General features: G+C 37.2%; 1 protein-coding gene across 2 annotated transcripts in view; it reads left to right on the top strand.

Annotated features, from left to right (window-relative positions):
- The first annotated feature begins 2,157 nt into the window (after nucleotides 1-2,157).
- The window catches only part of SPDYA (speedy/RINGO cell cycle regulator family member A), a 34,002-nt gene continuing 23,691 nt past the window's right edge, over nucleotides 2,158-12,468 (top strand). The window contains exons 1-5 of one of the 2 annotated variants that reach the window (XM_033425208.2): nucleotides 2,158-2,362; nucleotides 4,943-5,024; nucleotides 6,193-6,445; nucleotides 8,482-8,540; nucleotides 10,903-10,988. In XM_033425208.2, the coding sequence (XP_033281099.2) occupies nucleotides 5,007-5,024; nucleotides 6,193-6,445; nucleotides 8,482-8,540; nucleotides 10,903-10,988 (416 nt within the window). In that variant the 5' untranslated portion in view covers nucleotides 2,158-2,362; nucleotides 4,943-5,006. The remainder of the gene's footprint in view (nucleotides 2,363-4,942; nucleotides 5,025-6,192; nucleotides 6,446-8,481; nucleotides 8,541-10,902; nucleotides 10,989-12,468) is intronic. The other variant, XM_049696345.1, reaches the window with a different exon arrangement.

The following is a 12,468-nucleotide window of genomic DNA, read 5'->3' as shown; positions in this document are numbered from 1 at the left end:
TGGGAAAAACAAAAGTCACCTCTGCTGGGAAGTAAGGGGAGGAGGAGGAGCATACAGAATCTCAACAGTATTGTTTAATGTTCTATTCCTTGGATCTTAGGTTCATGCTTTTTGGGTGGGCAGTGGCTTCTTGAGGTTTCGTTTTATGCTAAGCTTGCATATATGTTACTAATATTCTTTTGTACATGTCAAATATTTCATTTTTTATAAATTTATATGCAATCCCATTTATGGAAAAGAGGCCTAGCTTTTTTTTTTTTTTTTTTTTTGCGGTACGCGGGCCTCTCACTATTGTGGCCTCTCCCGTTGCGGAGCACAGGCTCTGGACGCGCAGGCCCAGCGGCCATGGCTCACAGACCCAGCCGCTCTGCAGCATGTGGGATCTTCCCGGACCGGGGCACGAAGCTGTGTCCGCTGCATCGGCAGGTGGACTCTCAACCACTGCGCCACCAGGGAAGCCCGAGGCCTAACTTTTGATTTAAAGTGAGAGACATGCAACTCTTCCTTTCACTTGAACCCTTAGGAGCCACTGTAAGGTTGCTAATTGGCCTGATTTCAATTTCATTGTGTCTCAGGGAATAGGCCTGAGGAAAGGGAGTGAGACAAGAGAATGGCCAGTTAGTGGAGCAATCAAAACACACATTTATAGATGCATTAAGTTTGCTTTTATGGTCTCCGTTTGTGGTACCCCAAAATAATGACAATAGTAACATCAAAGATCACTGATCATGGATCACCATAACAAATATAATAATAATGAAAATGTGTGTAATGTTGCAAGAATTAGCCAAACGTGACAGACATGAAGTGAGAAAATGCTGCTGGAAAAGTGGCGCTAATAGACTTGCTCTACGCAGGATTGCCATAAACCTTCAATTTGTAAAAAATGTAGTATCTGCAAAGCACAATAAAACAAAGCAGTATGCCTGCAGTAGTCATTCATTGTTCAGTAAACATTCTGTGTACTCAAGGCTGGAAATTAGTAATCACAATAAACCCTGATACCTTGTGGAAAAGAGAACCACCAGGGAAAGACAGAATGAGGCTCAAAGCAGTGTTTTCCTAGAAGAATCAGTATTTAAGGTTTTCACAACCAGTTTATGCTTCTTGGTTCATTCCCCCATTTAAGGGCCATGGGGAAAATATCCAAAATGCTTATAAGGAAAAATGAGTTTGCAGATTGTGTCCGCTTTCATGTAGGTGATTTTTTGCCATCATCTAGCTGTGTGAGAGCCCGAGAAAGAAGGGAACTAAATATTCATTCTTCAGAGTTGCTGACTGAGGAACTAATTGCTAGGAAGTGCCACAAATACGCAAGGCCAAATTGCTTTTTAAGTGTGATAGTTGTGGTAACTGAAAAATCTAGAAGCAATGCAAATATCAAAATGATTTACATTTGGTCCATCCACTCTGGACTATTATGCAGTCGTTAAGAATACTCAGAAAGACTGTAGCAACATGAAAAAAGGCCATGATACGTTAACAGGGGGAAAAAAGCAGGTTATACATTAGATAGAAGGGAAGCGAAGAGTAAAAGATGTCACGTACAAAATTTTAAAGCTATGAAGAATGCTTTTACTTATTCATTGAACAAACATTTATTATGCACCTTACATCCCAGGCACCAGGTCAAAAAGAAAAGGTTCCTGTAGAAGAAATTAGTTTGGAACGATAGATTTAACAGGATAGAATAACATTACCCCTTCTCACAAAGAGCCACGGTGCTCACACCTTTCTTTTTTGGTTTAGGTTGTCTCTTCCTCTGTTTCTACAGTTATTTTAACGTAGCAGTAATTTACAATTGCTGCTGCGAAGTTCACCTCTGATTCTTCGTCCTCCTGCTGTTGACGTCTCCGTTTACCGCGTTCCTGCCAGTGTGTGTGCCCAGTGCGGTGGAGGAGGGGTAAGTTAAGACCTGACGTCCCAGCCCGGCAGGGCCTCTCCATCTCGCAGCAGGGAAGATAAATGGCTCTAATCCAAGCCTGACTTTGGTAAGTGTCCAAGGGTAAGGCGTTACATTAGAAGGCAAGAAGCGGTCTGGGAGTGTCGAGGCGTTTTATCAGGACCTTGCCGGGAGGGAAAGCAAGGCCGGGTAACGGGACAAAGGTGGGCAGGCGGCTGAGGCTGCGAGTGCAGCGCGAGGTGGGAGGGGAGACGCGCGTGCCTTGGGCTGGCCCCGCCCCCCGGAGACCGGCTTTGAGCGCTGATTGGCCCGCGCCGGCCTCGCTCCGGGTTGGCGGGAGGTCTCCGAGCCCGCCGTGCCGCGGTGGAGTAACCTGAGAGCAACCGTCTGAGGCCTGGGGCGTCTGGGGAAGGCTGCCCGCCGGCCCGGCCCCCGCTCACTAGCCTCGGTTTTCCGCAGGTACTCTCCGCTCGCGCCCTGGCTTCGGGCCTCGCCGGCAACTTTCCAGTTTTGGTTGTGCCTGGTTCCTCCGTCCCCTCTTTCCCCCAACGACGCCACCCTCAGTGTGTGAGGTAGCGGCGGCGTCTTGGCCCCTTCCGCCCGTGAGTTCCCCGCCTCAGGTGCCGGCGGGGAGGAGGGGCGTCGCGGTCGTACGGCGCCTGCCGGCGCAGGGCCGCGGGGCCGGGGACGGCGGCGAAGTAGAAAGAGGGAGGCGGGGCGCTCCCCTCGGCCGGGTTTGTCGGGCTTCGCCGGCACAGCGCTCTTTGGCTCAGCTGCTCGTGCTCACTAGTGGGCGGGGGAGGGGAGGGGACAAAGGGGTTGGGGGGAGATGCGTCCCCAAGTGCTAGCCGTGCCCTCTCCTCAGCGGGCGCTCCCCTCCTCGGGAAGGAAGGCGCTTAGGAAAGAGCTCGTGCCTTCCCGCAGCACGCCCGCCCACCTGCCTTTTCCCTTGGCCCATTTATCAAAATTTACTAATGTCCCTTTCTTACATTTCCAGTACGACTGGAGGCCAACTAGCTTATATTAAAAAATAAATAAACTTTAGAAGTAATTTAACATTTAAAGACTGATAAACCCATGCTATGTTAAAATTGAGATCCTGTCTCTACAAATTTTATTCTTTATCATGAGCACATTAAAAAAAATACCTATGGTCTCTGTTACCAATAAAATTTTAACATTTAAATTACATGTACTAGTTGAGGTGAAATTTGGTTTTCTGTCACATTGGGACTCTTCTTTCTTTCGAAGACACCCTTCCTGTAAAAAAGATACAATAATAGTGCTGTGCATGTATTGAGATTTTGCTAAGCATTCAGCACTGTGCATTATCCATATAGTTCCTTTCCTCACTAAGCCTACAAAATATGTATTATTAACAATGCCTAGTAAGTAACTTTAATTGAATACTTACTATGTACCAGGTTCTAAAAAAAAATAGCTGCTTTTATTATCTCAGTATCACAAGTGAGAAAATGGAGGCTCCCAGAAGTTAAATAGCCTAAGACCCAATCGCTAGTGAGAATCAGGTCTTAATCCAGGTCTATTCTCCAGTATTTTAACGTATATTCTCAGGTGGCTCTGTCCCTCTGCCTTCTGTCGTGCTGAAAAATCCTCTGTCTTAAAAAAAAAAAAAAAAAAAATTCTTGGGAATTCTCCTGCGGTCCAGTGGTTAGGAATCGTTGCTTTCACTGCCAGGGCCCGTGTTGGATCCCTGGTGGGGGAAATAGGATCGGCAAGCCGCGCGGCCGGCCAAACTTAAAAAATACTACTAATAATTTGACTGTTGTCATTCTTTTAGTATGTCTAAATGAAGAGCAAAAATAGAAGTTACCTCAAGTTGGAATTTGACCAAAATGTTGCATTGATAGCTTCTCTCCTTAAGGTCCTTCTCCATAACCCTCCTGCCAGTGTTTGGTTATTAATCTCAGTGAATCTCTATTTGAGGAATTTCCTCCTCTTTCTGTTTTCTCAAATTTTATATGAAGCAGAATAGTGTAAAACATATTTATTTTTTTGATTGATAGAACATTTGCATTCTATTTCATGATATATCCAAGGTTGTTTTAACAAAGCAACGCTTTTAAGTTACTTAATATTAAGTAACGTTAAGTAAAACTGACATCCTGGGAGATATGCCACAACCATTCTATATTCTGGCACATCTGTCCCGCACTCCCCCAAGCCTGCCCCCACACCCCAATGTGAGAATCCTGACTATTTAGTTTTTTCCATCTAGATTTGTAAGGTTGCTCTTTCTTTGAGGGGGGAAAAAAAAAAAAGATGCAGATGAGACCTCCAGCTGTCTCCCAGATGAGGTGGGCAGGAAGTAGCAAAACGTTCTTAACACAAGTCTCAAGGCACAATTAATCACCCATTCCTTTTTCTATGGAGTTTGTAGCACTCCCCCACCCTCAACTCCATAATTGCCTTCGATTTGCTTGGACCTTAGGATCTAGGAAGAAAGATGAGAGGAGGGAAGCAAAATAGAGGGAGGAGAAGCAATTATAGAATTAATTTAATATAATTTACTCTGCCTAGTTCTTCATAATCTAGCCCTGTACTGTCTAATATGTGGTTGTTGAGCAGTTGAAATGTGGCTGGTGCAACTGAAGAATTTTTACTGCAACTGAAGAATTGAATTTTTACTTTTATTTAATTTAAAATTAAATACTGAAGGAGTGTAAAATATTTTTCCCTTATGTACCACATCATTGTTTTGGTAAGACTACATTTCACTTTAACTGTTAGAAATTTAGCATCCAAAATTGAGATACACTGTAAGTGTAAACACCAGATTTCAAAGACTTAGTATGAAAAAAAGAATGTAAAGTATCTCATTAGTTTTTATATTGATTACATGTTAAAATGATATTTTGGATATACTAGGTTACATAAAATACATTCCTAAAATTAAATTCACTTGCTTATTTGTACTTTTTAAATGTGGCTTTAGAAATATAAAGTGACTCACATTATATTGGACAGTGCTGATCTAGCCCCACTATATCCAATCTTATTTTCCATTCCTTCCTTCAGCAGGGAAGTTGCTGAGGGTCAGGAAGGAGAATCTGTACCTGACTCCTTGAACATCAAGGGAGGCATGGCTGCCTGGGTCACTGTGAGTTATGGATTCAGAGGTTCTCATTAGGGTCTTAGAGTAGTTTCCTGCTTTGGCTATTCATAACTACATTTCCTATTACCCTATAAGTACTTTGACCGTAAAAGTAATGCTAACTAGTAATCACGTGAACTAATTACCACCAAACATGGTAATGATTATGCATATTGTTACATATTGATGGATTAACTTTGTTTCAATTTTTATTAGTCTATAACAGTTTACATTCATTCACACTGGTAATTGGCCACTCAAATAGCATAGTCATACACTCACAACTTTAGAAATTAAAGTGACCCTACCAAATGTAAAATAGATAGCTAGTGGGAAGCAGCCACATAGCACAGGGAGATCAGCTGGGTGCTTTGTGACCACCTAGAGGGGTGGGATAGGGAAGGTGGGAGGGAGACGCAAGAGGGAGGAGATATGGGGATATATGTATATGTATAGCTGATTCACTTTGTTATAAAGCAGAAACTAACACACCACTGTAAGGCAATTATACTCCAATAAAGATGGTAAAAAAAGAAGATATTAAAGTGACCAATTTATGAGAATCCCTCAATGCACTTTATACCATGCATTTCTTTGCTAGAATTGTATTTAACTTTTCAATAAATAACAATCAATGCTTGTTGAATCAGTGAGTTTTATAACATATCAAGGAATTAACCAGTTAGAAAATATGCTTTTTTGTGTGTGAGATTGCTTTTTAATATAATAATTGATGTTGATAATAATTTAGTTCTGGAAGTAGTTTGCCTTATTGTATAAAAACTTTGACTGACATAATAATATGATAAAATTGTCAATACAAGCAGAATAAAAATTATCAGGAAAAAGGAATACCACAAATAGATTATAAACTCAGCATAGTTTCTATAATTTAAAATTTGGTTTTGAGTTCCCTAGTAGTCAAAGCAAAATAGTATGCAGGATCTTATTATTTGGGAAGAGAAGGCATATCAGTTACCCAAAGGAAGCATAGCTTTTCTTGGTACTAAATTCTAAAAGCAGTTTCTCATGTGAGTCATTGTCATAACTAACATTTTAGTAGCAAGTTCAGTAACATTTCCTATGACTGCATCTGATAGTGTCATCCAATCTGTTGTTTTTATATAGAAGTGAACAAGAGTGTGATAAATAACTGTGTGTTTTATTTTTACAGGAATTGTGGGAAACCAAAATGAGGCATAATCAGCTATGTTGTGAGACACCACCTACTGTCACTGTACATGTAAAATCAGAGTCAAATAGATCACATCAGCCTAAAAAACCCATTAACCTGAAGCGTCCTATTTTTAAAGATAGTTGGCCAGCATCTGAAAAAAATGCACATAATAGCGACAAGTCTAAACGCCCCAAAGGACCCTGTCTAGTTATACAGCGTCAGGAAATGACTGCTTTCTTTAAATTATTTGGTAGGTTTAAAATATTGTAATGGGGTAATTATAGAGTACTTAAAAATAAGAATATAAGATCTATTTTATCATTTTTATAATAAAGAGGATACTGTTATTTTCTATGTCAGATTTTCTATCTCCAACCAAATTTGCCTTTTGTTTTCCTTAGTCCTTTTTTTTTTCCCCCTCAATGCTGGATTTTTGTTTGTTTTGATTACTTTTAGAGTAGAAATTCATCATCTAGCTTTTAGACTACTTAAATTCAAGTGTCAAATGTAAATTCTGGGCAGTTCAAGGTCATAGCATGAGTTTTGTTTGACCTAAAGTATAAATACTACATAAAGTCTCAGGTGAGCCAACTGACCCAGTGTCACTGGGCCTGAGGGGTTTCCCAGGACTTTCAGTGCTGAAACTGAGCAAACTGGCAAGGTTAGTCAACCTAGAGCAGTTTCAGTATTATATCTGGGGAATATTATTAAAAATTAACTATGCTTTATCATCATGCTCATGTAATGAAATTGAGTTTGAATTTGTTCAGATCATGAAACAGTGCTACTTTGCTAATAAGCCTCTTAAACATAGCCAAAAAGAAACTTCTTTATAGTACTTCTACTGGCCAAGAAAGAGGATTGGTTTTTGGTTTTTGAGGTAAGGCAGTAAGGTAGACGGAATAAAGGGTTGGATAGATGGATTCTGGTAAGTATCTGCGGGACTGAATCAAATCAAGTAGCTATCACTGTCTGGTAGATCCAGGTAACAGCCTTCCTTGCTTATAGAGGAAAGCATATGCATAAAGGAGGAGAGAGTTGGGGACAAGAGTGTTTGCCCTGCTGAGAGGACAGAAATCTTTAAAAAAAAAAAAAAAAAAAAAGGAGGGCAAGCTGGTTAAGATTTAAAGAAAAGCAAAATAAGATAATAGAAGACAAAATGTAAATAATACAGGTAGAAAATGTTGAACTATAAAGATGTTCCTTGTCAGGATCTAGAATGCTGTTAATAAAAGTTTCCCTCTCTCTTTATTAAGAGTAGAGTGAAGTTATTACCCACAAACTTTATTATTATTTGTAACTGAATGTGAGAAATAGGAGAAAATACATGGCTTTACCATTTTAGGTAATTTAAGAAATAGAAATGGAATTAACAAGGCAGAAATTAATTATTCTCAAAAAAGCAGTACTTATACTTGGAACTTTCCATTTATTTGACTACATTGATGATATTTCTAGGATATAACAAGAAGTTATGCTTATTTAACTTAAAATGCAGGGGGAAATGGAAAAAAGTAGATCTTTCTCAAATTATATTCTGACAGCTACCCATATATTTTGGGATTATATATTTTAGCCTTTTAAAATTGAAATGAGTGTTTCTGACCTATTTTTTGGATGTTATTCATTTTTTAACAGTATGTTTGTTGATCTTTTTTGTCATACTCAGTTTTTTCCAAAATTAAATGTTAGTTATAAATAACTAATGAATTATGAATCTCCTTTACATAGATATTTTCATGTGTATTTGGATAATAGATAATTGGACAGAGATAAGTAGGAGAAGAGAAAACTCAAAACTAAAAATACCCCGTACCTAAAAGGAGAAAGTAGTTAAAAAAAAAAAAAGTAAAACATATTTAGAAAACAGAGTATTCATTGAGTCATTATGTCTTAAAGACTTATCTTTTATCAGATTCCATTTCCACCTGTTAAAGATTGATTTTGGAAAACAACAAAGGCTCATCTAGAGCTACCCAAGACATATTTCTAAAAGAGCTATAGAAATATTCAATAAATCAAACAGTTCTATCATTCTTCCTGCAGTCTGGGCTATATATTAAGGCAAATCAGATGGGAAGCCAAAGAATAAAGCAGTAGCTTTTTGTACAGCGCTTGCAATGGCAAACACGCTAAAGAACTGAAAACTACACCTTGGACAACCCTGGTCCTGCCATTTTTGTTTGATTTCTAAACATCATTTGTCATCTTCTTATGTAAAAATTAATTCTTCAAAAGGAAACCACCTGTTTTCAAAAGACAAGTCATAGCTATCTTTTATTGTAGATGACGACTTAATTCAAGATTTCTTGTGGATGGACTGCTGCTGTAAAATTGCAGACAAGGTAAATTTGTTAACAGTATAATCATTAACCAGCATCATTATGTTACTAGGCTATCAGGACTTTAATGAACCTTATTAGGATTTTCTATCTTATTAATTAAGGTTAGGAGAAGAACTAGCCTACATTGCTCCTTCAAAGTGGAATCCATTAGCATACAACATAGATTCATTCTATCTATACTTGAGGCATTGTGAAATATTATTGATTAAATGACCTTAAACCCATATCTGTTTGATTTAAAACAAGAATCAATATAGACTTAATATGTTCTTTGTTTGGGTGGTTGGGGGTTTTTTTGTTCTGTTTTGGTTTTTTTTTTAATTGAAATTTAGTTGATGTATATCAGTTATAGGTGTACACTATAATGATTCAAAATTTTTAAAGGTTATACTCCATTTATAGTTATAAAATATTGGCTATATTAGGCTTAATATGTTTTGATCAGAATTATTACTTTTTATCAGGTAATAATATCTGAGATTCATTCCACTAAGGCAGTCTGTTACACATTTTAATATTTTGTAGATAATTTAGATAAAACAAATCCCAATAATCTTGTAGAGTAAAATTAGTTTATCATGTTCTTTGTTTAGGAATCAGTGTTTCATAAAAGAACATCATGATGCTGACTTATATACTAGGGATTGTGATGTTTCTATACTATTTAGGTTTAGCTGATCAGTTAGAATTTCAGCTTTATAAATGTCATCTTAGACCAGTTAGTCATATCAGAAAATTCAGCATGACTTCGTATTACATTTAAAATAACATGCTATGGGACTTCCCTGGTGCCACAGTGGTTAAGAATCGCCTGCCAATGCAGGAGACATGGGTTTGATCCCTGGTCCGGGAAGATCCCACATGCTGTGGAGCATCTGGGCCCATGTGCCACAACTGCTGGGCCTGCGCTCTGGAGCCCGTGAGACACAACTACTGAGCCTGCATGCTGCAACTGCTGAGGCCTGCATGCCTGGAGCCCGTGCTCTGCAACGGGAGGGGCCACCGCAGTGAGAGGCCCGCGCACCACAATGAGGAGTAGCCCCCCCACGCTGCAACTAGAGAAAGCCGGCACGCAGCAACGAAGACCCAAAGCAGCCAAAAATAAATAAATAAATAAATAATGTGCCAACCAACAGAAAAGGGAATGAACAGAAGACTAGCTCATGATTAAATACCCACTAATTTCATATTGATGTGAACTCTTATTTTAAGCTTAAGATAAAAATAAAATCAGAGGGTTTTTTTAATTTTGAAAATTTTTAGAAAATTTCAAACATACAACTTATAGTAGAGAGAATAGAACAAAGACCCTCCATGTGCCTGTCATCCAGCTAAAACAATGATCGACTCATGGCCATTCTTATTTCTTCTAATCTCTCTCCCAAACGTGGATTATTTTGAAGCAAATCCCAGACATCCTAACATTTTATCCTTAATAATTTAAAGATGTACTTCTAAAAGGTGAGATCTTTTTAAACATAGTGTCACTGATGCTTTTAAAAATTGACAGTAATGCCTTAATGTAAAATATCCAGTTCATGTGGAGTTCTAAAGTTTTAAATTTTACAAATTTAAGCACCTTACAGTAATTAAAGTTGTTGGACAGCAGGGCGCAGTGCCTTTAAAGTAGCCAGGAGTACTGTATCTTAACACTCAATATATCAAGAATCCTCTACTGAAAGTTACCTTGAAAATTTGGAATCACCTTTGTGGCCAAACCTGTGAAGGTAGCATGAATTAGGCATTTTATGAAAGGGAGTCTATTATCAATATATCAGTATCATAACTTGTTTTTAACTTGCAGAACAGGCAGAACCTGGCATGGGTCCTAATAGCAGGCTAGACATATGTCTTCCTAATAGTACATTTAAAACACTTTTATTCCAGTGAAAATAGAGCCATGTTGTTCTAATTTCTGGTTAGAAGTTATTTTTCAAAAATTATTTTCAAAAGTGAGTATGGATGTCTGCAACTAACTCAAAGGGTTGAGGGGAAAAATTTTTGCATATACACATACATCAAGCCAGTGTGGCAACAGAAAAACAATTGGTGAATCTAGATGAAGGATGTGTGGTTATTCACTTGATTATTATTTCAGCTTCTCTATAGGTCTGAATAGATGGCAATAATAAAATTTAGAGGTTAAAATTATAATTATAAAATTATAATTTAATCATAAATGATCCAGAACTATTTCTCACTGTTCATATGGATTAAAGAAAGCCAAAAAATAAGGACTCAAATAAATAGCTAATTCTATAATAAGGATAAATAATGCTTTATTTTAGCTTATAAACATAACTATTTTAAAGCAGTTTTACTATGAAAGCAAAACATTAACTTTTAACTTTTTTCCCTATAGTATCTTTTGGCTATGACCTTTGTTTATTTCAAGAGAGCTAAATTTACTATAAATGAGCATACCAGGATAAATTTCTTTATTGCTCTGTAAGTATGCTTTCTACTAAGTGATTTTTGTGCTAGTTATTTATAATATATACAATACCTTATTTAAAATAGAGGCTGTTTAAAACCTGATGTATATCTTTGAATAGGCCTTCCTGTTTAAAAGCTATATGTTTTTTTACTTTAATAGGATATTCTTATGTTCTTTTCACTGGTCTTATCCTGCCATATGCCTAACATTTATTATTCAGTATTCCACTTGAGTTTGTATTGTACCTTTCACATTTCCATAATTTATATAGTGTTCCACATAAATTATCCCAAATTTTCCTCTTTTGGACTTAGAGATTTTTTTAAAAGCCAGAATATTCTCTTTGAAATGTAATGTATAGTAAAAATTATCATGATTGCCCTTTTACACTGAACAGCTTGTGGAAAATGCTCTAGACATCTCAATATCAAAACCTTTTCTACCTAGTACCTGGATATAATGCTGCAGTTTGGAATATATGAATATAATTTTAAGTACCTAACTAGGGAACTACATATAAAAATATTTAAATTGAATACCACAACAACCGTTAGCACTGAAGAATTTATTTAAAGTCTGTTTAATTCAGAATCAAAGAGTGATTCAAGAAATAGGACTAGAAGAAATTATCTCTGCATGTTTTCAGCAGACACATTTCCCCATGCATAGGAAAATATGAACTCAATATAAAATTTGAGTTGATGATTGCTAAATGGGGGGAATATAATAGTATTAGCTAATATTGATATGTGCAAGGTACCACAAAAATGTTTTCTATAAACTCATCTAATCTTCCCTGTAAGATACATTTTTTTAATTATCTCCATTTTACAGATGGGGAAATTGAAACTGAGGAAGATTAAGTACTTTCCAAGGTCACAAAAGTTAATCAGCAAATTCAGGTGTGACTTGCCAATGGCCAAATTCAGCCATTTAACACTAAGCTGCTGTTTACGTGTCTCTTAGTATTATATCTGTATGTTGATGCAATATCTATTTTATAGTTTTTTTTCTCACGTGAAAATTGAAAACAAACCAAAAGAAACTTTATTTAAATCTTACCAGATGCCCCAAATTGGATTTGACAAGTTTTGTAATGTTATTACCAGCAAAGCACTGTGTTAGCTTACACTGTGTAGTAGCATGTCAGGTTGCGTTGCATGTTGTATTATAAGCTCCATATGAAAAGTAACATGAATTATAATTTACATTTTTATATCTAATCATTCTTTTGATATAACCTCACTCAATAGTTCTCATTAAATATTTTCTCAGCCACAGTTCTAACTCAACTCCTTTTCCTTTCTATATATTCTTATAACACTCTGAACTTCTATTATCATTTTCCTATATCCTCTTTCAGATATATTTATTTCATACTTGATTGCCTTTTCTACTTGACTGTAGACTCCTTAAGGGCAAGGAATGTGTATCTTACATTTTTGCATACTTCAGTGGCTGACATAGGAGGTTCTTAATTCTTTATTTGAA

Source organism: Orcinus orca, chromosome 13, assembly GCF_937001465.1.
Source record: "Orcinus orca chromosome 13, mOrcOrc1.1, whole genome shotgun sequence".
Taxonomy (NCBI): Eukaryota; Metazoa; Chordata; class Mammalia; order Artiodactyla; family Delphinidae; genus Orcinus; species Orcinus orca.
The sequence above is the reverse complement of the archived record's forward strand: the minus strand, read 5'-3'. Positions and strand labels throughout refer to the sequence as shown.